The 27,680-nt window shown below is 42.8% G+C and overlaps 1 protein-coding gene across 3 annotated transcripts in view; it reads left to right on the top strand.

Annotated features, from left to right (window-relative positions):
• USP24 (ubiquitin specific peptidase 24) overlaps nt 1–27,680 on the top strand; it is a 132,991-nt gene that overhangs the window by 63,134 nt on the left and 42,177 nt on the right. For all 3 annotated transcript variants that reach the window (XM_087865918.1, XM_045802243.2, XM_087865917.1), the window contains 18 exons: nt 48–188; nt 347–400; nt 1,429–1,544; nt 4,480–4,546; nt 4,666–4,776; nt 5,459–5,557; nt 5,652–5,825; nt 10,258–10,343; nt 10,489–10,582; nt 11,618–11,773; nt 14,708–14,805; nt 17,564–17,659; nt 17,784–18,012; nt 18,702–18,861; nt 19,681–19,836; nt 22,062–22,132; nt 22,983–23,143; nt 26,391–26,452. In XM_087865918.1, the coding sequence (XP_087722044.1) occupies nt 48–188; nt 347–400; nt 1,429–1,544; nt 4,480–4,546; nt 4,666–4,776; nt 5,459–5,557; nt 5,652–5,825; nt 10,258–10,343; nt 10,489–10,582; nt 11,618–11,773; nt 14,708–14,805; nt 17,564–17,659; nt 17,784–18,012; nt 18,702–18,861; nt 19,681–19,836; nt 22,062–22,132; nt 22,983–23,143; nt 26,391–26,452 (2,131 nt within the window). The remainder of the gene's footprint in view (nt 1–47; nt 189–346; nt 401–1,428; nt 1,545–4,479; nt 4,547–4,665; nt 4,777–5,458; nt 5,558–5,651; nt 5,826–10,257; nt 10,344–10,488; nt 10,583–11,617; nt 11,774–14,707; nt 14,806–17,563; nt 17,660–17,783; nt 18,013–18,701; nt 18,862–19,680; nt 19,837–22,061; nt 22,133–22,982; nt 23,144–26,390; nt 26,453–27,680) is intronic.

Raw genomic sequence — 27,680 nt, 5'->3', positions numbered from 1 at the left:
TTTTATGACCGTGGTGTGCTATCCAATTTTTTTTTTCTTTCGAACAGTATGTAGAAAAGCTGGAATTGATAGGAATGGATTTCATTTGGAAAATAGCCATGGAATCACCTGATGAAGAAATTGCTAATGAAGCTATTCAGTTAATCATAAACTATAGTTACATTAACCTAAATCCTAGATTAAAGAAGGTGGGTGCTCGTGCACAGAACAGAAGATTATATATTTTTATCGATAAGTTCTGACCCTTGGTGTGCCTGAAAATTGGCTTTTTTATTTTATTGTTGTGCTCTTAATAATGATTGCAACTGAATGTCAGACTAATTTTAATTTCTTTTGTCTCTTTTAGGATTCTGTATCATTACATAAGAAATTTATTGCTGATTGTTACACAAGATTAGAAGTGAGTAGTAAATTTCATTTAACCTATTTTTGAAATAAATGCTTTGATGTTTTTCCTTTTATAATTTTATGTCGGGATCATGTAAAATATCGATACTTGTGGCTGGATTCTACTGACGAATTTGTCAGCAGTACCTTATTGTCACATAGGGAACAGACATTTGCCTTGATTCCCCCAGTACAGAAATGTCCTTTATAGGAAAGCTTTCCTTCTCTTTCCACCACCGCTCCTCTCCACTCCACCCACCCCCAGTTCTGGGGTATAGGAACTGTCTTCAGAAAACGGGTCTGCTATACATTCCGCATTTCTAATAGATTCTTTTCTCCTTTTTCTCTTTCTGCCCAGGAGTTTCATGAAAGAACTTGCTTTTCCTGCCCTTCCCCATTTTCACCTGAGACTATATCTTAAATGCTATCAAGGCCCTAGCAGGACACTCAGTAGTTGGTGGTGTTGGTGGTCTTTGTCCATTAGAAGCCTGCTGTGTGCTCACATCTATTTCCAGTGCCTTATCTCCAGCATGATGGTTAAAGCATTAAACAGTCATTTCATTCTTAATTTGTGCTTAATTTATATCTAATGGAGAGTATTCCAAAAACATATGCTGCTGCCCGCAAATGTCAATAAATTAAACCTTCTGATGATGAATACGTGCTCAAATCTGTACAGGATTTTCCAAGTTGTGACTCCCATCCAGATATGTCATCATAAGAAAATATTTAAAATATTCAAGTACCTTAAATGAGGTACCATTTAAGTTTTAACATATGTAGAACAGTAGTTCTCAACTCAGGGTCCTTTTGCCTCCTGGAGATCATTTGGCAATGTCCGGAGACCTTTATGGTTGTCACAGCCAGAGAGGTCCCCCTGGTACCTTGTGGTAGGTGGGTAGTGACTGGAGGTCAGAGATGTTGCTAAACATCCTGCAAAAGCCCAGGAAAACCCTCCAACAAAAAGTTTCCAGCCCAAAGTAGCAGTAGGGCCAAGATTTGAGAAACCCTGATAGAGAGTGATTGTTTCCTATTTCGTAGGCAGCCAGTTCAGCACTTGGTGGCCCCACTCTGACGCATGCTGTAACCAGAGCAACAAAAATGCTTACAGCGACTGCTATGCCAACTGTAGCAACATCAGTCCAGTCTCCATATAGGTGAGTGTGCAGAAATTACGGCATATCCTTGCATGATGCAGAAATAAATATATATATAATATTACATGTATGTATATGTATATAATATATATTTATATATATATATTTATCAGCTTGAAAAAATAAAAAATAACTGGCTGCTTTTTCTGGAGATGTCTCAATTGTGGATTTCCTCCTTTTATGTTATAATTTTTGCAATAGTCCTATCCTGAGAAATTGTATGACCCCATCATACTTCCCCAAATCTGTATTTTTTTTCCCTGAAGATCTGTAGGTCATCATCACCACCACCCAAGTATTGCTCTGTCCCTCCCCTCTGCCTAGTGGACATCTTCTATTGTTTTGTTTTGTGTTTTTTTGTATTTAAATTGTTTTACTTTGACTCTGTATAACAGGAGTGGCCTACTCTTTGCAACAGACTACAGATACAAAGAGCAATTTTTTCAAGTTTGAAATATTTACTGACTTAGACACAACCTTTCTCCTTGTGCCCAAATCCAGGACATTAACAGCATAAGCAAAATGAAATGGAAGATGATGGTTAATTAACATTGTGCATTATAACATCATCATAGTTAAAATATTATTTACTTAAAATTATTTTTCAGAATAAGTTTTAATAAGAACTTTATTGCCACATATTCGTGTTCAAACTTTGAACTGACGTCTCATCACATTGCTGTGTTTAGTGTTTTCGGATGTTACCAGTGAAATCTGAGTTCAGGATTTGCTGTAGTTGTTTGATATGGTAAGGAACGCAGATGAGTTATTCAGAAACAATAGGCTGAAGGAACTCAAATGCTCCTGTGAGGTTTTACAAGCCCTTCATGCTTAGTCAGCAGCCCCAAACCAGTGGTGCCCAAGAAACCTTGGCAGGTGCTCAGAACAAGGCTTACTCTGCTGCCCTCTAGTGGTAGGTCCTCAGATTTTTTTTCTCTACTCTTGGAAAGTGTGTGTGTTGTTCATTTTTATTTACAGTTCTTTTTTCTTTTTAAAGTCTTCCTTTAGAAAAGGAATCAAAACAATATATCCTTACAGTCTTCATCTTTTTTAAAAAAATGAGTTGAGTACTGGGTAGAAATATTTTATTAACATGAGAGATGCCAATAAAACTCAACCCTCTTGGAGCTCTTTTTAAAATGCCAGAAAGTGGGGCCCCTGGCTGGCTCAGTTGGTAGAGCATGCTACTCTTGATCTTGGGGTTGTAAGTTTGAACCCCATGTTCGGTGTAGAGATTACTTAAAAATACAATCTTACAAAAAATGGTTAAAATGGTAGAAAGTGATTATAGATTCAGCTCATGATAAGAACACTAACATGACCTTTGCATTCCCACATTGATGGAAGTGTATTTCAAATAGACTTTCATTGAGAATGTGTATTGAGAATTCCTAATTACATGTTTGTAAGATGTGGCCCATCTCTGCCTAGGTCCTTAATGTTTCATTTGTCTGACAAACCAGAATAGAAATGCGTTGATGAACTATTGCATTGGGATTTCCAAGCTGCAACATCTTTAAATTAGTGTGTTTTTTGTTTTTCTCTTTTTATTAAGTGATTTTGATTCTGAATCAGTTCATGTTTGAATGACTACAGAGCAAAACTACAGGATAGTTTTTAACTATTCTTGTTATAAACTCTAAACACTGTTAATAGGAATGTATAATTTCAAAATTGCATTTGAACCAGGACATTGCAGTTGATCTTATTTTACTGGTTTTGAAAGAACTTCTCAGTGACCGTAATTGTTCGCCCTTTTGAGGGGGAGGAGTTATGCCCTCATCTCCACAGTGTTCTACAGTGCTGTCTGTGATTTAATTCGTTACTGAGGCATAATTAAGCTCACTCATTCATTTATTATTAGCACTTAGATATCTCCTAAAGATTTTCCATCTCAGTATCAAATTGTAGTCTTACCCATAGCCTAAAAGGATTTGGAACTCTGTTAAATGTGTTCAACAGGACTTTTAGAATGTGTTTAACCACTCTTTTTCAAGTGAAATTTCCGATCCTGCTCATTGGCAGACCAGACCAATTGTTAGAAAATGGTAGTACCTTTTTTCAGATTTAGAAATACCCTATTTGAAATGCCTAGACTTTCTGGAATAACACATGCTTAAATTGGGGACACTTGGATTTTCATCTCTCCGTGTTAACATGTGTAATGTTTTCTTTCATAAAATATGGAGCTGTGAATGTATAAGCTTCTGAATGTCAGAGTCCTGTGAATTCAGATAATAAGTACTATTCCCTAAGTCTGACCAAAAGGGACCTCAGGGCTCATTTTCGGGAGTGCCAGAGCCCCACACTTCTTGGCCATATTTTGCCTGTTCTAGAGATGGTTGTCTGCTGATTCGTGTTGGTTTCTTAAATACTTTGAAAACCGGCGGAATAATAACTTCTTATGCCTGTATGTTTTACCTGTATGGGATATTCATTTAAACCAGATGAACAATTGTTTGTCCTTCACTTCCTCCTCATTCTCAGGCTCATTAAAACAGCAAGCGTTATGTGTGGTAGACTTACTGGTTTGCGTTTCTCTTCTGATTTTCAGGCAGTTCAAAACTTGGTGAGAGTCCGTGTTAACTGGATTATGTGGCATATTTTAGTTGTAAGATTATGAGACTCAAACTCACTGATAGTTCATTCTTGGTGGCTTGATGGACAAATAGACCTGGAGACCCAGGTCCTCTCTTTACGGAACAGCTGTTTACAAAGAAAGGAGAGGACACACGGAGGTGCTCGTCCTCCCTGACTCTGTGGGTGCGTCCCAACCGTGAGCTGGTTGGGCCACCCTCCCTTGGGTGGAAATTTAGTCTCTGCAAATGTCACCCTTTGACCAGTGAGTGCTAAAACTGTGTGGTTTTGGTGAAGCAGACTGGAATCGAGCAATTCACTTGAAATATGTTTCAAAAAAATTTTTTTTAATCCATAGATCCACTAAACTGGTAATAATCGAGAGGTTGCTGCTTCTGGCAGAGCGCTATGTGATCACTATAGAGGTGAGTCTCTCTTTAAAGCCACTTTCCAGTGGTGCCATTGGACTCGTGTCAGGTGTGTATTTCTGAGACGTTTCAGTGATGCTGTGCGTCTGACTGGTTTGACTTACATCTTTCCCAAGGATTTTTACTCCGTTCCACGAACTATTCTACCTCATGGTGCCTCGTTTCATGGACATCTTTTAACTCTCAATGTTACGTACGAGTCTACCAAAGATACCTTCACCGTCGAGGTAGGTTTGCGCTGAGCCCTGGAGCCATTCTTGTATGGTCTTGTTACTTTCGCGAGAGCACTGAGGGTTGGGATGGCTGCACGAGCAACTGTCCTGCAAGCTGTTTGGTCAGCAGATTCAGGCTAACCACCTGCAGCGAAAGGGAGGTGATGGGGCAGAAGCAGGCCCGTAAGTAAGCATGTGCTGTAACATGAGGTGGTGATGAGTGTTATGAAGAATGAGCAAGAATAAAGCTGGATAATTTGGAGAAAGTGATGCGTCTGTGTGAAATGTCATGAAGAGATGGGCAGGGAAGTTCTCTCTGAAGTGGCGACATTTGAGCAAAGATGAAATGAAGTGACAGCAAGCCATTTCTGGGGAAGAACATTGCAAGCAAAGGGAGCGGCAGGAACAGAGGCCCTGCCGTGGGACTTGCGTGGTTGTTCGGTGACACGCAGGGTAGCTGGTGGTGGGGCGTGGAGAGAACGGGAGAGCCTGGGCACTCCGCAGCAGAAGGACTTGCGATTTGATTCTCGAGAGATGGCGAGGACGGGGGTGGGAAAATGGACACTGAATTACTGTGGAAGGGGAGCCTCCCTGGTGGGGATTCTTGTCTGTGGGGTCTCTGCTGTGTTCCCAGCTTCTGGAACAGCATCTGGTACCCAGTCCCTCCTCGCAAGCGGTGTTTGATTTCATCATGCAGGCTCACAGTAATGAGACCATAGGGAGTGTGCGGTGGAAGATAGCCAAGCAGTTGTGCTCGCCTGTGGACAACATACAGATTTTTACCAACGATAGTCTGGTAGGTCTGCACCGGCCGTTTGCGGCCCTTCAGCCTGACAACCACACCTTCGTCCTCCTTTCCCTCCCGCTAATTAAGAAACTGCTTTTTGCAGCTGACGGTGAATAAAGACCAAAAGCTCCTCCACCAGCTGGGCTTTTCTGACGAACAGATCCTCACAGTGAAGACTTCAGGCAGCGGGACCCCATCTGGGAGCTCCGCGGACTCCTCTACCAGCTCCAGCAGCAGCGGCAGTGGGGTCTTCAGCTCCTCGTACGCCATGGAGCAGGTACTGGCCGCCAGGCCGCTGGCAAGTCCGAGTTGGTCATCGTCCTGCTTGTGCCTTCGGCCCGTCTAGGCGTGGGTGACTGGGTCCTTTTCTGTCAGACAAGTCCTGGCTGATGAGGTTCCTCATAAGGGGACAAGCGTAGACAGAGGAGAGCACTGAGCCAGGGAACTCCTCTGTGTAGAGATGGAGGGTGAAGAGGACCCAGGGGGGAGATGACAGAGGAGCCGGAGAGGAGGGGAGAGCCAAGCGAGTCCAGAGATCCTTGACTCTGCCTTTAACAGACATCTAGAATCTGGCTACTCTTGTCTGCCTCCATGGCTTTCACACGGGTCCAGGCAGCCGTCATGCCTCACCAGAAGTGTTTGAGCAGTGCCTACCTGCTCTCACGGCCCTGTCTGTCCTTACACCGGTTCAGTCTCTTCTGTGTACAGCGCCCAGCAGCCTGGGCTTTTATTTATTTATTTTTAAAGATTTTATTTATTTATTTGAGAGAGAGAGAGCATGAGAGGGGCGAGGGTCAGAGGGAGAAGCAGACTCCCTGCTGATAATGCGGGACTCGAACCCGGGACTCCAGGATCATGACCTGAGCTGAAGGCAGTTGCTTAACAACTGAGCCACCCAGACGCCCCCAGCCTGGGCTTTGGAACAGCAGTCACATTGTACTCAAATGCTCCAGGGCTTCATCTCACTCTGAGTGGGAGTCAGAGACTACAGAGTTCTACAGGGCTGACCTCATGGACCCTCATGGAACTTCTCTGAGATCACCTTCCCACGACCTCCCTCCTTCACGCCACCCCAGCTGCACTGGTCTCCATGTTGGTCCTCAGATTTTGTAAGGTCTATGCACGTGCACTTACCTGTGTCCGGAATGTTCTTCCCCAGTATCCTGGTGGTCCTCTCTCACGTTCTTCAGCTCTCCCTGAAATGTTGCCTTCTCGGTGAGCCTTCTTTGGCAATCCTATTTAAATTTTTAACCCCACTTCTGCACTTCTTATTTCCCTTCCTGACTTACTTTAACATATCATATGTTTTATCTTATTTAACGTCTCTCTGTCCCCGGTGAAATATAAACTCCACGAGAGCAGGCTTCTGTCTGTTTTGCTCATTGTTGTATCCCCAGCACCTAAAAGAGTGCCTCAAACGTAATAGGTACTCAATCAGTATTTGTCCATTGATTTCATGAATCTGCCCGTTTCCTGGGGACCTCCTCTATGTCAGGACGGAGCTTGGCACCAGAGTACACAACTGATGGGGCTGGTTCTGCTTCTTCGCTCTCAAAGTCTGGAAAGTGAGATCACAGCAGACCTCGTGTAAAGGCACTCAAATAGTACATGAGGGTTTCCATAGTGACAGATGTTGCTTTAATTCCAAATAGACGGTCTTTGTGTACTGCGGGGGTTTCTAACTTACCATAACCTTGCTATAGATCCCAACAACTCCTCAGGGCTAGTATTAATGTAATGGGTTTTTCCTTTTTTTAAGTGACTACACTTGTATAATAGTAAGACTTTAAGGAAGACCCCCTCAAAGCAGTATGGTGGCAGTTAACCGACAGCAGGAACACTGTCCGAGCAAGCCTTCGCCTACTGCATTTTGCAGATGGTGCGTTTTTTACAAATTGAAGGTTGGTGCCAGCTCTGTACCAAGCAAGTCCACCGGTACTGTTTTTCCAACAGCATTTGCTGACTTTCTCTGTGTCATATTTTGGTACTTCTCATAGAATTTTAAACTTTTTCATTATTACATTTGTCATGATGATCGATGGTCAGTGATCGGTGATATTACTATTGTAATTACTTTGGGGCACCACAGACCGTGCCCATATAAGACAGCAAACTTAATAAATGTCGTGTATGTTCTGACTGCTCCACAGCCAGCTGTTCCCACCTCTCTCTCCCTCTCCTCGGGCCCCCTAATCCCTGAGATACAGCAATATTGAAATTAGGCCAAGTAATAAACTGTAACGGCCCCTGAGCATTCAGGTGAGAGGAGGAGCTGCACAGCTCACTTTACATCAAAAGCTAGAAGTGATTAAGCTTAGGAAGGCACGTCAAAGGCTGAGTTAGGCTGGAAGCTAGACCTCTTGTGCTGGTTAGCCAAGTTGTGAAAGCAAAGGAAAGGTTCTGGAAGGAAATTAAGAGCGCTACTCCAGTGCACACACGAATGATCAGAAAGTAAAACAGCCTTACTGCTGACGTGGAGAAAGTGTGAGTGTCTGGATAGAAGATCAAACCGGCCACAACATCCTCTTAAGCCAAAGCCTGGCCCAGAGCAAGGCCCTGGCTCTCCTCCATTCTGTGAAGGCGGAGACAGGTGAGGAGGCCGCAGAAGGAAAGTTGGAAGCAGCAGAGGTGGGTTGGTGAGGTTTAGGGAAAGGAGCTGTCTCCATAACACAGAAGCACAAGGTGAAGCAGCCAGTGCTGGTGTAGACACTGCAGCAGGTGATCCGGAAGCTCTGCCTCAGATCATTTGTGAGGGTGGCTACGCTCAACAACGGATTTCCAGTGTAGACGGAACAGCCTTCTACTGGAAGATGATGCCGTCTAGGACTTCCGTAGCTACAGAGGAGAAGTCAGTGCCCGGCTTCAAAGCCTCAAAGGTAGGCTGACTCTCTTGTGAGGGGTTAATGCAGCTGGTGACTTCAAGTTGGAGCCAGTGCTCATTTACCATTCATGAAACCCCAGGACCCTCAAGAATTATGCTGCATCTGTACTTCCTGTGTGCTCTAAACGGAACATCAAAGCCTGGATGACAGCACATCTGTTTACAACATAGTTTACCGAACCCACTCTTGAGACCTACTGCTTAAGAAATAAGATTCTTTTCAAAATATTGCTGCTCATTGACAATGCTCCTGGTCACCCAAGAGCTCTGATGGAGATGGACAACGAGATAAACGGTGTTTTCATGCCCGCTGACACAGCATCCGTTCTGCAGCCCATGGAGCAAGGAGTCATTTCGGCCTTCTTATTATTTAAGAAATACATTTTATAAGGCTGTCACTGCCATAGTGATTCCTCTGGTGGATCTGGGCAAAGTAAATTGAAAACCTTCTGGAAAGGATTCACCATTCTAGAACAATCGTGATTCATGGGAAGAGGTCAGGATAGCAACATGAGCGCGAGTTTGGAAGAAGCTGATTCCAGCCCTCATGGGTGACTTAGAAGGGGTTCAAGACTTCAGGGGAGGAAGTGACTGCAGACGGGGTGGAAGGAACAAGAGAACTAGAAGTGGAGGCTGAAGGGGGGACTGTGTGGCCATCGTCTCAGGATAAAACTTGAGCGGGTGAGGAGTTGCTTCTTACGGATGAACAAAGAAGGTGGTTTCTTGAAATGGACTCTACTCCTGGTGAAGATGCCATGAAGGTGGTTGACATGACAACAGAGGATTTGTAATATCACAGAAACTTAGTTGGTAAAGCAGCAGCAAGGTCTGAGAGGTTTAATTCCCAATTTTGAAAGAAGTTCTGTGGGTAAAATGCTATCAGACAGCATCGCGTGCTACAGAGAAATTGTTCATAAAAGGAAGAGTCGATTGATGTAGCTGACTTCAGTGTGGGCTTATTTTAAGGAATTGCCGCAGCCACCCTGCTCTTATCTGTCAGCAGCCATCGCCATCCAGGCCAGCTCCTCCCCAGCAGAAAGGTCGCAACTCGCTGAAAGCTCAGATGACGGTTAGCATTCTTTAGCAATGAAGTCCCTTTTAATTAAGACATACACATTGTTCTTTAGACACAGTGCTACTATACACTTACTAGACTGTAGTGCAAACTTACATGCACTGAGAAACCAAAAAATTCATTTGACTCTTGCAGTATTTGTTTTCTTACCGTGGTCTGGAAGCAAACCTACGATGTCCACAGTATGCTTGTACATAGCATCTTCAAGCTTAACATTTTCAAATAGTCTCCTGTTTATCCTGAATTTATTAAAAATGGTCCCTTGTATAGTACTTTCTACAGTGACATCTACTTTCTTTATAACCAGAAAACAGTCCTTTAATCGCATCTAAGTTTCTTCTACCTGTTGTGCGTGCGTGTGTATACCCGCGTACCACTTTCACTTTGCTTTTAAGTCAGCCATTGCCTTGTTTGCTCCTGACGAGCTATGATCAGCTTTCAGTGATATCTACTCTCATCTCAATTCTGTTCATTATATCTGCCCCATCATTTTACTTCTCTTCCACTGCCCGCCTTTTGGCACCTTAACCCCTCACCAGCCAGTGGATAGGGGAGAGCCCAGGCAAAGGAACTAGAAGGTTGTGGCCCCGCCAGGGTCTGTTCCCACATGTTGCTCTGTGGTGCAGGTGAGCACGCTGCTCCCCTCAAGCTTTGTGGCGGCCGCTCTTTCAGAAGTCGTAATTTTATTGTTGGCAGGTTTGGTGAGAAAAAGGTTTCGTCCGTTTGTATTTATATTTTGCTTTCTTCCCTCAGGAGAAGTCCCTCCCTGGTGTTGTGATGGCGCTTGTATGTAATGTGTTTGACATGCTTTACCAGCTTGCCAATCTAGAGGAGCCAAGGTATGTTTATGAGGCTTGAAAGAGAGGAAGTTATTAAGGTTAGGGAACCAAGTACATTTTGATTTGACTTTACATTTGTCGGAAACAAATGACTTTGGTACTGAAACTGGCTTATGTGAAAAAATTTGTGTTTGCAAAATTTCAGGATAACTCTGCGAGTACGAAAGCTGCTGCTCTTGATACCCACTGACCCAGCCATTCAGGAAGCCCTGGATCAACTTGATTCCTTGGGAAGAAAGGTAGGAGTGTCTTGGACTTAAGTGGCATGGAAATTTTAATGTCATGATTCAGGAAAAATACAACCTGAAATCACTTTCGGGCCATATGATATCCCATAACAGTTCTTCTTTAAAAAAAAATGTCTTTGCTGTAAATGGAAATCAGAGCTTCGTGTTGACTTTGAAAAGACCTAGAATCAATAATGACGTCAAATTTTAGAACCGGAAGAGACTTTAATATCATGTACTTCCACTTCTTTTTCTGGGTTAAGATACTGAAGCCCAGAGAGATGAAGTGTCTCGCCCAGGATCAGACTCTAGTCCTGATTCAGTGGAGACATTTTTCTTGTGTCATGACACCTGTCTGAATGTGATTGTTGCCTGTGTTTGAGTTGCTTGCATAATTATATCATCATTTAATTTTTTTCCACAGTTGACATTTACAGTTCATCTTAGTTTCCAGGATGTTTTTCCTCAAGAATTTTATTATATATATTGAAATTAAATTCTGTCTATAATATTGTTTAATCGTGTTCTCAGAATAAATTCACGTGGAACAAAGTTGTTAGAACTATGGTACGAATTTATGTTTCAGTGGTTGAAGTTTACATCAGCTCATAGTCTTATCACACACGGCTTAGGTATTTGCAGGAAGAAGAAAACTAACGTAATTACAAAATGTATCACTAGTACTAGCTAAAAACACTTCCACAGCTTCCACTTCTACAAGTCTATAATTTAATTATCGGTATTTACTGGTACAGATTTTTAAAACAGAAACAAATAAAGACAGCCTTGCTAGTGTTACCTCGAAGACTCTCAGACGTGTTCGTGTAGTGTCAGGATGCCGTTGAGCGCTGCGAGTTTGTGCGATGGCATTCGGTGTTTTGTTAATAATTACCAAGTGATGTGTCCTTGAGGTTAATTTGTAGGAAATCCCTTTGGTATGATTATATGAAAGAGGAGAAGAACATTAGAGTGCACACTGAGGTGTGTTTCTCTTTAACTTGTGCTTTTAACACATACATCCTTTGTTTTCATTCTTGAAAACCTTAGAAAACGTTACTGTCTGAAACAAGTTCTCAGTCCTCAAAGTCTCCATCGCTGTCCTCCAAGCAGCAGCATCAGCCAAGCGCCAGCTCAATTTTGGAAAGTCTGTTTCGATCCTTTGCCCCGGGAATGTCCACCTTCAGAGTGCTCTACAACTTGGAAGTAAGAAGCCTCATTGCTTTTCATTCCATCCGGACAGATTCGTTTTTGTTTGCACATTCATACTTTTAGATGTTGGAGATAAGTTATTTTTATTGGATGATCTGTGAAAAAAATTAGTTTTCAAAAAAAAGTAAAAAACAGAATATAAACTGAACCATTTTATTGTTTTTTGGCCTTAGAAAAGGCTCGATTTTTTTCACTTTATACCTATGCATACTGTCACACCCACAGCATAGCATGTAAATAAATAATGAGGAAGCCTTATGTAATAAAATACGCCATTATCTTCCTCTGGAAGTTTAGCAAGTCTGTCCAGTAAGTTGTTATTCTCAGCCTCCTTGTTATTAAATGCATCCTAACTTTTTAAAAAACGATTTTTTTAAAAGATTTTATTTCTTTATTTGTCAGAGAGAGAGACAGAGAGAGCGAGCACAAGCAGGGGGAGCAGCACGCAGAGGGAGAAGCAGGCTCCCCGCCAAGCAGGGAGCCTGATGCGGGGCTCAATCCCAGGACTCTGGGATCATGACCTGAGCTGAAGGCAGATGCTTAACCAACTGATCCACCCAGGCATCCCTTAAAAAACAATTGTAATTTGTTGTCATAAATGAAGCTATGAGGAGTTTGTCAGAAAATACATTAACTTTATCATTTCAAGGTTTTAAAAGCTATTGGAAGAATTTAAGCGAAAGAATATTTTTATTACCCTCTTTTGGAAAAGTAGCTTTAAAGTAGTAGATTTAGTTCATTAAACATTTAATGACTAGATGTGTGCAAGTCATTGTGGTAGTTAAAGGATGAGCGTTCAGAAGGCAAGATATCTGCTCCACACTCTTGAGTAAGACATAAGGGAGGCTGCACGCTGTGAGTCTTGCAAGCACAGCAGTAATGGCGCGATAGGCAGGGTGAGCAGGTGGAAATACTCTGCCCTGGGAGGGTGAGGGGTCAGACCCTCTTGGCATTTTAAGGTCTGGAGAAAATAAAGCCCTGAATGATACTGCTTTGCCCCAAGTTTGATTTCACCTGGCAGTCTAATTTGGAGAACATAAATATAGTCACTGATTTTTCTGCATCACTTGGTGTTCGTGTGTTGAAGCTGTGCTCTTTCTTATTAGCCTGAAAATAGTCATTCTTGTGAAAAAATGTGTTGGGTTCAAAAGGAGAAAATATTTAGCAAATGTTTTTAAAAGAAAGCAAGTCTTTATTTAATGTGGGCATTTAAAAATATACATATGATATTCTAAGACAGAAAATTGCCCAGAAATTTTTGGCAGTTTAAGCTTATGAATTTTGTAATACCTGCCAGATTTGTCATTTGCTTTTGAATGATTGTCTTAAAAAAAATTAAGGTATAACCCTTAACACCCACATTTGAGAGCACCTAGAAAAGCAGAACGGCCCAACAGTGAGTCTGGCTTGTCATCAGCTACCTAGGTGGCATTATCTTAGAGCCAAAGGACAATAGTAGTAAAATAGCTCCAGCACAGTTGCAGGAGTTTTGATTCACTGGGAATTCCTTTCAGAGGTCGTTTGTTTTTTGGGTTTTTTTGTTTTGTTTTGTTTTGTTTTGTTTTGTTTTGTTTTTGCTTTAGATAGCGCAAAACATTTGGAAAACTGAACACTTTCAAAAACACTCATTTTGGGGCATCTGGGTGGCTGTCAGTTGAGTGTCCGACTCTTGGTTTCGGCTCAGGTCCTGATCTCAAGGTCGTGAGGTGGAGCCCACATTGGGCTTCGTGCTCAGTGTGGAGTCTGCTCGAGATTCTCTCTCCCTCTGCCCCTCCCGTTCTTGATCTCTCTCTCTCTCTCTCAAGTAAATAAATATTTTTTTAAAAAGCACTTATTTTTACTGACCCCTGAAAGGTTAATTTCTTTGCATTTTGTCTTCAACTTATGTTTGCCTGTTAGGAAGCTTCAAAGTGGCTATTTCAGATACCTATTCCTTTGAAGAAATCTTACACCTTCACTAAATTGCTGTCCATTAAGAATGGGGAGTACATGCATGTGGCTGTCACCTCACAGGAAGGGTTAGAAAAGCAGAGAGCTCCCTTCCTCCCTGCAGTGCTCATAGTCTGAGGCTGACGAGCCTGTTTCCCAAAGAGCACTTCAGGAAGGAAACATCTGTAAAAAAGAGATCCCATGCTAAAAATCTACGCACATAAAACCCATGGATTCATAGAAACAGATTTTCTAGAATAGGAAAGGATCTTGAATGTATCTATTTTTAAAACCTTGGAGAATCTGAGGCAGTGGGTTCCTTTTTTTTTTTAATTGTTAAATTGTAACAACCAAATAAGCAGTTGGTTACTAAGTCTCATACTATGTAGTATGATTATTTCTTTGAAATAGTTATCTGCCATACCAGAATTTTCAGTTAAGCTTTCCTTTAGGTATGTATGTCAGTGCCATAAAGCGGGCATGGATTTAGGAGGGAGGCACATCAGGGTTTAAGGTCACTTAGGCTTTTAGGTCTCAGTCTTTACGTGTAAAGTAAAAGACATACAACACGCATGGTGAAATGAAGAGAGAATGCATGTAAGGACTTCTTTATGCCTACTGTGTTGTGGATGGCCGATAAATAGTAGGAGTTTCAGAATCATTATTAGAGAGCCCATCTAGCATTTTTAAGGAATGGTCTATTTTATAAAACTTGATCTACTTGTTCAAAAACTTATCTAGCATAACACATAACGTTATCTGCTCTTATCTAAGCCTGAAAGCCTGAGCCATCCACCTTCTCTGGTTTCATGAAAAATGTCAGAAAACATGATGATTTCAATTGTGAAACGTCAGCCTGCACCTTCTTCTGGGGGCGGGGGAGGGAGACAGCATGCAGCACTTAGCCTCAGACTCGAGTTACAGGATTGTTTTACTCAGTGAAGGAGTCATTTATGCTGGAAACGTTGGGCTGATTAATTGTCCCTATCTGTTTTCAAGGTTTTAAGCTCCAAACTCATGCCAACAGCTGATGATGACATGGCAAGAAGCTGTGCAAAATCCTTCTGCGAGAACTTCCTCAAAGCAGGAGGATTGAGGTTAGAGTCTCACTCTAATGTCACATGAAGCGCAGAGAATGAATTTAGTTACTGTGGATAATTTCTCCTGCTGGGCCTTGGTTATTCCTGTAAGGTATTACGTGAAGCATCATGAGAGTTATAAGAAGAAGGAATGGTGTTTCAGTCTTTGGAACACTTAAATTCATTTTATGACTTTTGGTTATTTGAAGAACTGGGAGAAGCACATCTCCTTCCCTCCGGTAGTGGGAGAAATTCTTGAGAAGAGGACAGGAAGCAGATCTGTTTCTGCTGAGTCCCGCATCAGTTTGACACCCGGCGAATTTGATTCCCCATAACACATGTTGTGTGAGGCGTGATTAGTGCTGGGGATGCAGAGATAACTTAGATCTCATTCCTGCCCTTTAGAAGCTCGTGGCTTAACAAAGAATAACAAATAGTTATTACAGGTATCAAGACAGGCTCATAAAAAGTGCTTTGGGTGGGAGATGGGCAGGGGTCATAGAAGATAGTGCTTAAATGGTGACGTTTTCATGGGGTAATAAGATTAGGAGGTTCTTTGCAGAAGATGACGTTTTTTGAGCTGGGAATTGAGAAGAGAGTAGGAATCCCCTCCAGGACTCGTGGGGAGAGGGCACGCTAAGCCAGAGGGGGTGGGATGAGTGAAAGCACCGTCTTGGGAGTCACAGTTGTCTGGGGAGGCTAGAGCAAAGGATGAAGGAGAGAAGTATGTAAGGAAGGTCACCTTGAGGATTTCAACATTAGCTTATAGACCACAGGAAAACAGAAGGTTTCAAAGCCAGGAATTGCCTGGAACAGTCACTTTGATGGCAGTGGAGACAATGAATAAATAGAAGTGGGAGAAAGACCGAGGCAGGGAGAGCCATGCAGTGGCCCCAAGAAGAGTGACAGTGGTAAATGTCGGGCAGCAGTGACTGTCATTTATAGGGTACTGTAGGCAAGTCTTTATGACCAGAAATAGGGGAGGAAATGTATCAGTGGCCCTGTGATTCCTCGCCTGGGAGAAGGAGCGAATGGTGAACATTCAGTCAGCATGGGAAATAAGCACGGAAGGGGACAGAGGACACGGGATGGCAAGAGAGATGAACGTGGTTGAGGCGCGTATAGTGAGGAGCAGAGAGTGGCATCAGAGACGCGGGGGACGCAGAGCAGGGGTGACGGTGACTGGAAGGGAAGAACAGCTGAGGGGAAAGATTGCTTTTCTGTTTCGCCTTTACCTTGGGGAAGCCCAGGTTGTCTTTGCAGGCTGGTGACTAAAGGAAAAAAAGATTAAAGGAAAAAGGATAAACTGTGGGGCCCAGTTCTCCTGCCCTGGCAAAAAGCAGGCCTGCATTTCCTCAGGCGAGGAAGGAGGGAAGGCCTGAGGACAGTTGCAGGAATTCCTGTGGGAGGCCTTGCGGGGAGGAGATGGCAGACTGCATGGAGCTTGATTTGTTTTCAGAATCGCAGAGGTGTTCTCCGTGAAAACTCATTTCCGATTACTCACCTCCAATTACAGAGCTCTGGAATAAAGGCATTTTGCTGCTAGCTTAGTTGTACGTGTCAGCTAGTCTGTATGCCAGGCGTTGTTCTGAGCGCTGTGAACAGAGCGGTGAACAGATTAGACAGAACTCCACACCTTTGTGGAGCTTACTGTCTAGTGGGGAGACAAGCAGTAAAGAAGTAAAGGCAAGGGGCGCCTGGGTGGCTCAGTCAGTTAAGCGTCTGCCTTCGGCTCAGGTCGTGATCCCAGGGTCCTAGGATCGAGTCCCATGTCGGGCTCCCTGCTCAGCAGGGAGTCTGCTTCTCCCTCTCCTTCTACCCCTCCCCCCTGCTTGTGCTCTTTCTTTCTATCTCTGTCAAATAAATAAATAAAATCTTAAAAAAAAAAGTAAAAGCAAATACCAGCATCTGATAAGAACCGTGGAGAAAAATAAGACAAGAGGGAATGGACAGGGTTGTGATTGTCAGTAGGGTGATCAGGGAAAGTTTCACTGACAGGGTGACATTTTACAAAGACCTGGAGGAGGTGAGGACGGGAGACTTGGGGATCCAGGTCTTGGAGGAGCAGCCAGCGTGTGCCCCTGCGTGAGACAGACTTGGCGCCTTTGGAGACAAGCAGGCCCATGTGGTTGGGGTAGTGGGCAGGAGGCAGAGTAGGGGGACATGAGGTTACAGACCTACCAGACCATCAGCTTATGGGTCATATAGGTTACAGGTTACTGTGATGACTCTACTTTTTATTCTCTGTAGGAACTAGGAAGTCGTTGGAGGATTTTGTGCAGAGGAGGAATGCCATGATCTGACTTAATATTTTAAAAAGATCACTCTGATTGATCTTTTGAGAATAGATTCTGGGGGTGGAGAACCAAGAGTCGGAGCAGAAAGAACAGTTAGGAAGCTTCTGTAATAATAGAGATTGTAGTGGATGTGAAAGTAAGCGTTAATGAACACACCGATTCTAGATAGGTTTTTTAATTGTCAGTTCTTCTAGTAATAAGATGGTAGTGAATCAGTGAGCTCACACCAGTTAGTGAGAAGGAAGATGATCCAAACACTCTACTTTTGGCTAAGCAAGGACTCTAGCTCTGAATGGACCAGGAGTTACAGGCATCCTGGGAAATCACTGGGGTAGAAATGTGTATGGTCCATACGTATGTAAGGCTCTTACGGAAATTTTGAGTAATTGATAACATTTATATAAGCAATTAAATTACGGAAAATGTCCTATGAAAGAAACAGCAGTCCTTAATATCCTGCCTTTTTCTTTCCTTTTAAGTTTGGTTGTAAATGTCATGCAGAGGGATTCCATCCCATCGGAAGTAGACTATGAAACAAGGCAGGGAGTTTATTCCATCTGTCTACAACTTGCCAGGTATGTGAATGTATCATCTTAGTCTCACAAGGCAGTACTTCACTTTATTTTTCTTCCCAAATGCTACCGTGTTGAGTAGTACGAAATGACCTCAGATAAGTCTAGCTTTTTGTTTCCTTTGAAGATTTTTACTTGTGGGACAAACAATGCCCACGTTATTAGATGAAGACCTCACCAAAGATGGCATAGAAGCACTTTCTTCTCGCCCATTCCGAAACGTCAGCCGACAGACAAGCAGGCAGATGTCCTTATGTGGTACCCCAGAAAAGTCATCCTACCGACAGTTGTCCGTGTCTGACAGGTCTTCCATTAGGGTCGAGGAAATCATCCCTGCTGCACGAGTTGCAATACAAGTAAGTGACTTGTGTATCGAAGAAATGAGAAGTCCCTGCTGTTACAGGGAGGGGCTGTGCAGACATACAAGTTATGGACATGAACGTGGCCTTCATGGAACCTGCAGTGAGTCAGAGAGAGACCACGAGGGCAGAAATCACTGTAATTCAAGGTGGGAACCATCAGGGTTTATAGGGGAGCTACAAGGGCAGAACATCCGTAGGCCTTCAGAGGAAGTGGAGTAATTGCCTTCACCCGTGGCTGTCGTGGACGGTTGTACGTCGGAGGTGGCGTTTGCCCTAGGCCTTAGAGCTAGATGAGATGACAGAGAAGCATGGAGGGTCTGTTCCCTCAAGAGCACAGGTGTGAGCAAAGCTAGAAAGACAGAACAGAGCCTGTAGGGAAGGCCACAGGGTCGTTCACACAGCCCAAAGTGTCCTGTATGGAAGAGGAGAAAACGGGAAAAACCAGATGAGTGACGGGTCTCCTAGCGCCTGAGCATGGAGATCGGGCTCTGCGTTCCAGGTAGCAGAGATACTGAAAGTCTCTGAACACTATGGAAGCATGGAAAAGGCTGTCCTTCTGGATGACCGTGGAGGAGAAAGAGTCTCACAAGAACTGAGACCAGTAAGAAGGGGATGGAAGTCTAGAAGAAGGAATGTGTTCAAGTGCTTCCTTTTCTCATGCCATTCTTTCCACACTTGTTTAGACAATGGAAGTGAGTGACTTCACGTCTACTGTGGCTTGTTTCATGAGGTTGTCCTGGGCTGCTGCTGCAGGACGACTTGACCTTGTTGGGAGCAGCCAGCCAATTAAAGAAAGCAATTCTCTGTTTCCTGCTGGAATCCGAAGCCGACTCAGCAGTTCAGGTACCGATTTAAAAGGATAAAGTCAGTAAGTCGCCGGACAAGAAATAAGCAGTAAGAGTTAACCTGTACATAGGCTGTTCGGAGTGGCGAAAAGGAGGAAGCCTTTTCTCTTGCTTTTGAGCATGAGTAGAAATCCATCAAGCTGTGCACTTGAGACCCATGTACGTTATTGGACCTAGGTCAGACTTTCAGAAACAAAGCGTTGATAAGCGCAGAAGAAGGGGGGAAACCAGATCAGCGGAGTTTTTAGCCTGCGGAGTGTTATAAAAGTGCCATGAGGCCAATAATTGTGGCCGTAATAAAAATTCATCTGGAATTCCTGCCTGGAAAAGTCATTTTCTTGGTTTGGCCAGTTATTTTCTATAAGGCTTTTATAAATTGGTTTCCGTCTTCAATTTATGTGTGTATTTTTACCTCAGTAGAAAAAGTTTAAAAACATATGACATTCATACAGTAAGTGTGGAAATGTTAAGTGTCCAGGCTTTTTAGGATTTTGACATACAGATGACGTATCTAGGTCAGGATGAGGAACATTTCTAACATCCCAGGAAGACTCTTCCATGCCTACCAAACTGCGCTGTTCTCACTTCTGTCACCTCAACTGAGTTTTGCCTCCTAAGTACATTTTGAGTGCCTCCAAATGCATTTTAAAGCAGTCGGGGTCAAATAAAATGATCAAGTGTCTCTCGTTTCTTAGACCAGAATGTCTCCTGGTGCTGTTTAATTTCTCTGGAGGATTCTGGAGCACATTGAAAGGATGTTATGATATCATGAGGGTCCTGTGGGGTCCACAGTAACCTTCTGCTTGCCTGTTCCCAGGAAGCAATTGCAGCTCTGGGAGTGAAGGGGACCCGGCGGCCCTGCACGCGGGCATCTGCGTGCGACAACAATCTGTGTCCACCAAAGACTCCCTGATTGCCGGGGAGGCTCTGTCTCTTCTTGTAACGTGCCTGCAGCTCCGAAGCCAGCAACTGGGTATGCAGGAGGCTTGTTTGCCGTTCATGTCTTTTAGGGAAAGGCCAGGTTTCTGTTGGGCATTATGTACATTCCTTCGTAGAGAAGGTCATGCTAATAGAAATGAAAAAGAGGGGAGAGCTGGCCGGTGAAATAGGTTAAGAACAGTGCTTAGAGTGGTTTAATTCTGAACAAGTATTTATTGAGCACCTTCTGTATACAGGGTAGCACAGTAGGTGGTAAACGGACAGTATGTCTGCCCTCTAGGAGCTTACTGTCTAGTTGGGGAATTAAGACAACCCAAATTTATAGGTCATAAGCTGCAGAATTAGAATTCTGTATCAATCCCTGAACTGATGACGACTCTAGCATTCAAAGTTATGAAACTTCTGACTTGCCCTTTTATCTTCATTTGTGGGCTTTGGCAAACTGGCACTGTTATTAATCACACTTTAACATTAGAACCCCCCGCAGGGCCTTGCCCCTGGTCACTGTCTCTTCTCTGTCTACGCCCCTTCTCGCCGTGATCTCATCTACCATCACAGCCCCAAATTACCTCTAGTGTCTGAATGTGGAACTACAGCCTAGACCACTGCCCTGACCCTTCCATCGGTTCTCAAGTTGACTTCCCAGACTTGATGGGTCCACAGCCGAACTACTTAGGTGGCCCGTATCATGCAGTTTTCCCAGCTTAAGTAATAGTGGTTTCATTCTTTTAGTTGCTCTGGCCAAAATCCTCGAGTCCGCCTTGATCCTTTTTCACACCCACTTCTGTCAGCACATTCTCCTTCCAACCATGTCCGATTCCTCGGATACCAGTTACCCCCCTCTGCTCCGGCGTCTTCCCTTGCTTGGAGTGTAGCAGTAGCGCCCTGACGTATCTCCCTGCTTCTGCCCTTGCAGTGGATTCTCCACACAGTAACCAGAGTGGACCTTCTGAAATGTAAGTCAGATTGTATCACTCCTCTGTTTAAAACCCGGCAGCAGCTTCTCAGTTCCCACTGAGTCAAAGCCAGATCTTTACCAAGGCCAGACAGAGTCCACCCCTCTGATGCCTCTATGCCTTCACCTTCTCCTGCTCTCCCCCTCATTCACTGTGGTTTGGCCTCCCTGGCTTCCTGGCTGTTCCCCAACACTCCAGGCACATTCCTGCCTCAGGGCCCTCACACTGGCTGTTCCCTCTTCCTGGTGTGTTCTTCCCCATCTTTCCCACCTGGCTCTCTCTGCGTCATTTCCTGCAGGTGTGCTTAATCTCTCCCTCTTAGTGAGACATACTCTGACCACAACCCTCCCGTCATCCCAGCACTACCTAAACCCCTTACCTCGTTTATTCTCTATCTCTTACTATCTTATAGCATGGTATAATTTATTTACTTACCGTGTTTATTGTCATCATCCCTCCCCACCTAGATTGTAAGCTCCGTAAAGACAGAGACTTCTGTCCATTTTGTTCCCTACTGAATCTCTCACACCCAAACACTGCCTGCTGTGTAGTAGGCCCTCAATAAATATTTATTCAGGAATGAAGTCTTGACAGTTCCACTTCTAAAAATTGTACCAATGCACAGAAGCCCTGTTCTTCCCTGTTATTACTGATTCAGACCACCTGTTAAATAAAACTGGTGACCATTGTGTGTTTCATATAACATCCAAACTCATAACTCATCATACAAGATAAGGTGAATGTAGAAAAAGTTAGACATTTGTAGAACAGTAATACAGTGTCCAAAATTATTTACTTTGAGCCAAGTAAATGAAGACATATGAAGACATATGTAAGAAGTACAAGTCATTATGAAATGCTTTTGAACAAATGCCATACTCATGGTTCAATTTTCCTATAATTGTTTAGTTTTAGAGATATTTTCAAGTCAACATGAAAAAATTACAGCTTCCCTTCAAGCTTTTTTACCATTTATAATTTCACTGTAGAGTACTGATAGTTTATCGAGGCAAGACATACTTGTTCTGTAACTCGTGTATACAAGGCACTGTGCTAAAATGTGAAAGCACAGAGGTGACCAAGACACGGTCCTGCTCTTGGGCCCCTTAGGTTCCCGGGGGGGATACTCAGAGACGTGGAGGCAGTTGTAGAAAGTACTGAATTCAATTCCAGGTAGAAGAAGAGATGAATTTCTGCCATAGTTAAGCGAAAGAAAGTATTCAGAATTTTTGAAATTTTGAAAGTGCATTTCCTAACTTGGTTCCCCTCTCCTGCCCCCAATTCTCCTTATTCTTATCATTAGCATCTTTCTATAACCTGCCCTGTGTTGCCGATTTTATCATTGATATTCTGCTCGGATCACCAAGTGCTGAGGTAAGAATTTTTTACATTACATAAAACATCCCCTTGTCCTGTTCTGTCCACGGCTCTCTGCATAGCTGTGACACTGCATGCAGGACAGAAGGCGTGGCGTCTAGTCCTCTTGGGAGTCCTACAAAAGGCTCTGAAAGCATAGTGACCATTTGGACGCTCTGCCGTCCTTTCTATTCCGTATTTCACCGGAAGTTCAGAGATGAGTGCTAAGACTAATTGTTTGTTTACAACAAAGAGAACGTTACAGCTGGTGTTGAGCACCCGCGCTGGCGTTCAGTGTCAACGTGTTAGTCAGAAATCAGGGAAGACCAACTTCAAGCCATGAACTCCCACTAGATTTTATCATTCTGATTTTCTTTTTTTTTTTTTTTTAAGATTTTATTTATTTATTTGACAGAGAGAGGGAATACAAGCAGGGGGAGTGGGAGAGGAAGAAGCAGGCTCCCAGCGGAGCAGGGAGCCCAGTCCGGGGCTCGATCCCAGGATCACGCCCTGGGCTGAAGGCAGACACTTAACGACTGAGCCACCAGGCGCCCCAATCATTCTGATTTTCTTATATGACCTTGAAAGTTAACTTTGAAACACTTGAAGAGTTTTTTCTTATTTTCATTTATATTAAATTATAGAACTTTTGAGCAGGGGAATAGAATAATTTGGGAGATCAGTTCTCCCACCACGCTTGTTTTTAATCAGCCCTAGTTTATTCAATGTAAACGTTACTATTAGTGATTAAAACGTTCACACCCTTAGAGTATCCCTCAGGGTGTGAACTTGGGAGGAAAATCACTTCTTAAGCAGTCTCTAAGTGTTGGTTGATGTATGTCCTTCGCCGCTAATGATGTAATTTCAGATTCGCCGTGCTGCCTGTGATCAACTGTACACTCTTAGTCAGACGGATACTTCCGCTCATCCGGATGTTCAGAAGCCAAACCAGTTTCTCCTGGGTGTGATTCTCACGGCTCAGCTACCTCTCTGGTCCCCAACTAGTATCATGAGAGGAGTCAATCAGAGGTACGGAAGCAAGGTTAAAGCTCACGTTATACTAAAAGAGAGTAATGATTTGAGTGCTGCTCCCCTGAAATCCACGGGCCATTATTGAGATGACAAGAATTTCTCCTTTCCTCCTGTAACATCTGTATCCTGAAAGAGGGCTTTTCAGTTCTTACTATCCCCATTCAGGACAGGAGAGTTAGAGGAAACACAGCCAGACTTCCTTCCCCTTGAATCACTTCCAGCTGCCACCTCCACCCGACCTGGTCCACCACCCCCGAGAGAAAAAGGTGCTCGCCTGGTTGGTGAGAGGCTAAAATAATGGGAGCCCCGTCACTTGATGAAGGTCATACTGCTCATGGCCTTGTGTGTATCACTCTCTCAGATCAGCATACTTCCTGACTGCATATCTAGATGTAGCTGGGGCGTCCTTCGAGCTTTCTCCCTTGGTTTCACATGTGCCTGGGCGTGGAGGGAGGCTGTGGTCCAAGCTGATGGAATGGCTTGGATAAGTACATTCTGCCCACGCTGCCGTGTCTCTGTGGGTCGCCTGCATGCAAGGCTGCCCTGGTCTGGGCCCAGGATGGGAGGGAGGAGATCCCACACCGACCTCCACTCCAACTTAGTTTTACGAGAGAACCCTTGCCCTAGGACATATAAGGTACCACCACCAAGATGTGTGAAATCAGTATCTACTTTCCTTGTGTTTGTGCTTTACAAATTAGAGCTCTGTAAGGAAAGAAATGTTAGAGCTACTCCAGCCCCCTACGTTTGATAAGTATCCAAACCCCTACGTTTGTATCCAGACTTGGTCTGTTTAAGCATATAGTTCAGTGGTATTAAGTATATTCTCATTCTTGTGCAGCCATGCCCACCACCCACCTCCAAAACTTTCTCATTATCCTAAACTGAAACTCTGGACCCCGTAAGTCGTGAAATAAAAGACTGATAAATTCAACTCCACAAAAATTAAAATATTCTCTGTGGAAAAAAATACCATAAAGTCAAAAGTCAATTCACAACTGACCAAATAGATTTGTAACTTGTGATAGACAAGAAACTCATTTTGATAATATATATAAGAAGGTGTTAGAAATCATTAACAAGTGACCCAACAACCAAATTAAAAAATGGGCAAAGGACATGAAGAGACAGTTCAAAAACAAATGTAAGTGTGGTTTTCTTTTTTCTTTTTAGATTTGCTAGAATTTTTTTTTTTACTGCAGCAAAATGTACACAAAATCTATCATTTTACTCATTTTTAGGTGTATAGACCAGTGACATTAAGTACATATACAGTACACATTGTTGGGCAGCTGTCCCCACTACCCATTCCCAGAACTTTTTCATCTCAGACTGAAACCCTGTACCCACTAAACAGTAACTCCCCATTCATTCTCCCTCCCCCCATTCTCTTTCCAGGTTCATCCATGTCACAGTATATATCAGGGTTTCATTTCTAATTAAGACTAAAAAATACTTCCTTTATCTGTTCTTTTGTTGCCCGTGCTCTTGACATCATAAGAAATCATTGTCAAATCCAATGTCGTAAAGTTTTCCCCCTGTATTTTCTTCTAAGGTTTTTATAGTTTTCACTCTTACATTTATGTGTTTGATCCATTCGAGTTAAGTTTTATGTGTGACAGAAGTAAGGGTCCAGCCTCATTCTTTTCCGTGTGGATAATCCAGTTGTCCCAGCACCTGTTTCCCCATTGAATGGTTTTGACAGCTCTGACACCAAATCCTTTGCTTGCTTGCTGATTGACTGGCTCTTCATTTCTGTTCCATCCATCTGTGTGTCTTCACACCAGCACCACATGGCTTTGTTGCTCTGGTTTTGGTATTCGGTTGTGGGATTCTCCAGCACTGTTTATCCTTTTCACTGTACAAGTCTTGAGTCCTTTGCTTCCTTTGTTAAGTGGATGCCAAAGAACTCTACTCTTATTGATGCTATTGTAAATGGAATTGTTTTCTTACTTTTTCGTATTGTTTGTATGTGTATGGGAGCAAAACTGATTTTTCATGTCTCAAGTTTGTATCTTGCAACTTTGCTGTATTTGCTGATTAGTTCTAACTTATTTTGTGTGGACCCTGGGGTTTCAATATACAGGATCACATCATCTGCACAGCAATAATTGTACTTCTGTGTAAGCCATTTTTTAAGAAGTAAGCTATTGCACTTGTACTTTTTGTGAGACTCAAATTATTTAATATAACTAAATGTTTAGAGTTTGATTTGATATTAAATTTCTCAAAACTCAGGAAAGAAAGAAAGCATTAGATGAGTTTTTAACAGACATTCTCAAAGAATCTCTTGGATGTAGAGCGTTTAATTCACATAAAATTGAATCTTTAGTTAATGTGTTTTTGTAATTTGAAAGTTGTGTTTCACAGCTTACTTGAGTGCCCAGGTTTGGCACATCTGTTCCATAGTAGTCATGACAATACTAGCATTAGTGGTCTGTGTGCCATACAGCGTGCAAAATTCGTTGCATGTATTTATCATTTAATCCTCACAAAGGACAAATGAGTTTGACCATTTTATTATCTCCTTAACAATCATAAGTTTTGGTTCATTATCTATTCTTCTCATTAGCGTATTCTTGAGCCTTTTATGGATGTGCGTGTGGATCCGTGTGTTATTTCTAACACTCTAACAAGCCTTTTAGAAATTAGAAACCAAAGAAATTGGCCCTAGACGCCCAATTGTAAGTGGAGTAACAAGGAATAAAACCAAGGTCGCTTGACTTTAAAGCTTGTGTCTTCACTACGACAATTGCAGAAAAGCTTCACTGATCATCCTAGATATAAGAAGTTACCTTTCTCTTCCCCTACTCCACTTTATTTTTCTTCTTAGTATCACCAGTTAACATAGGTATTCTTGTAATTTGTTGTCTGTCTCTTTTGTTCTTTGTCAGCTGTTCCTCTAAAATAGTTCTAAGCATATGGTAGGCGCTTAGTAGATACCGGTGAATGAATGAGTGTAACCTAGTCCGTGATGTATGCAATCAGTCCGTACGTCATTACAAAACGGGAGTTTAGTAAGTTCCTCTCTTTACGCTATTACTTCTATAGTGCGTCTGTATTAGCAGAATCATCAGTGTGCTTTTGCTAAGTTACTGAAGTTGACTTAATGTGAAGGTAGTTCTTTTATGCTTAAAAAATTCCATTGTTCAGCTAATCTTTTATGAACCTGTTCTGACAAGGAAAATGCTTTTTATTTTAAAATCGACCTTTTTTAATACTTGAAATCTTATCTGTTTTTTAGACTATTATCTCAGTGTATGGAGTATTTTGATCTAAGGTGCCAATTATTAGATGATCTGACAAGTAAGTAAATGTCAACTTTGATTTGTGAAGGGGGGCGGAGAGTGGAAAAGAAAGCCAAATGGACATTTTTAAATCCGACTTAATGTATCTTCGATATAAATGAGATGATAATTACCTTTTGAAATTGAATTTTGTTTTCTTGCAAATAGCACGTAAACCCATATACCAGTTCTCTCTTCTCCTAGCATATACCCAGCCATTAGTGTGTTGAGAAGATTTGTTGATTTTAAAAATTGTCAAAGGCATTATGTTTTAATTACACCCATACAGAGCTATTAGGAAGAATCTTTCTCTCTAATATAGTGAATTCTGACCATTTTAAAGATCGACCATTGAGGGAAAGAGGGAATCACTGTTGAAGTATGTTAATAATAATAGAACTCAGTTAATTAGTGTTAGGTGATTGAAATATTGTTAGAAATTTTAGTGTTAGAGCGTTTAGACTTTGATCATCTGTACTTACTCTTACATAATGCAAAGGTATTTTGGGATGCTCTGTGTAAATTTTAGTTGTTCCCATCAAGAATTTGTTAGTTTATTGCCCACTCTCTACATAAAAAGATTTGCTTCAGCTTACAGGAAATAAATAAAAATCAGATGGACAAAGTATTCATTGGAAATACTAATTGGAAAAGACTGTCAAGGCCAGGAGGTTAAACAGAAATACTTTGCCTGTATGCGGGCTGTAAAGCTCCACACAGTCAGAATTTGGTGGTGAGGTTGCTGGAAGACACAGGTAAATAGGAAACAGCATACGTTGGCTGTTTTCAGTACCCTAGAAGAAAACTGAATGGTTTCTCAAAAGAAACGGATCTTTTTGCCAGCCCTTAAATCTGAAAGAAAGCTCGCGCAGAGGTCTTGTGTCATGGACACGAGAAGACACGGTGACTAGTAAGCCTCGGCAGAGGTTTCCAAGGCAGATGCCTTCATCCATGTCCCAAGTGTCTCTCGAAGGTGGGGGTCGCGGTGCTCAGTGGTGCAGTGAACGGGGGCGTTAGAGCCTGAGATAATTTAGTCTGAGTGCGTGTCTGTACTCTAGACACGTGGACGGATGGCACGTCCATCTAACCATCTAGCCGAGTACCATGTTTTCCAGCCAGGCTTCTGACGAAAGCTGGGCAGCAGCCAGCAAGGTTTGCTCTCTGGCTTGGACTTAGAGAGGGTGCTCTGCTTTGCCTCTCGAGGACTGGAGCCAGGCGTTGGCTGTACACATACAAGTGCAGAAGTC

This window comes from Ursus americanus, chromosome 12, assembly GCF_024610735.1.
Source record: "Ursus americanus isolate L20-20 chromosome 12, mUrsAme1.1.p, whole genome shotgun sequence".
Classification (NCBI taxonomy): domain Eukaryota; kingdom Metazoa; phylum Chordata; class Mammalia; order Carnivora; family Ursidae; genus Ursus; species Ursus americanus.
The sequence above is the reverse complement of the archived record's forward strand: the minus strand, read 5'-3'. Positions and strand labels throughout refer to the sequence as shown.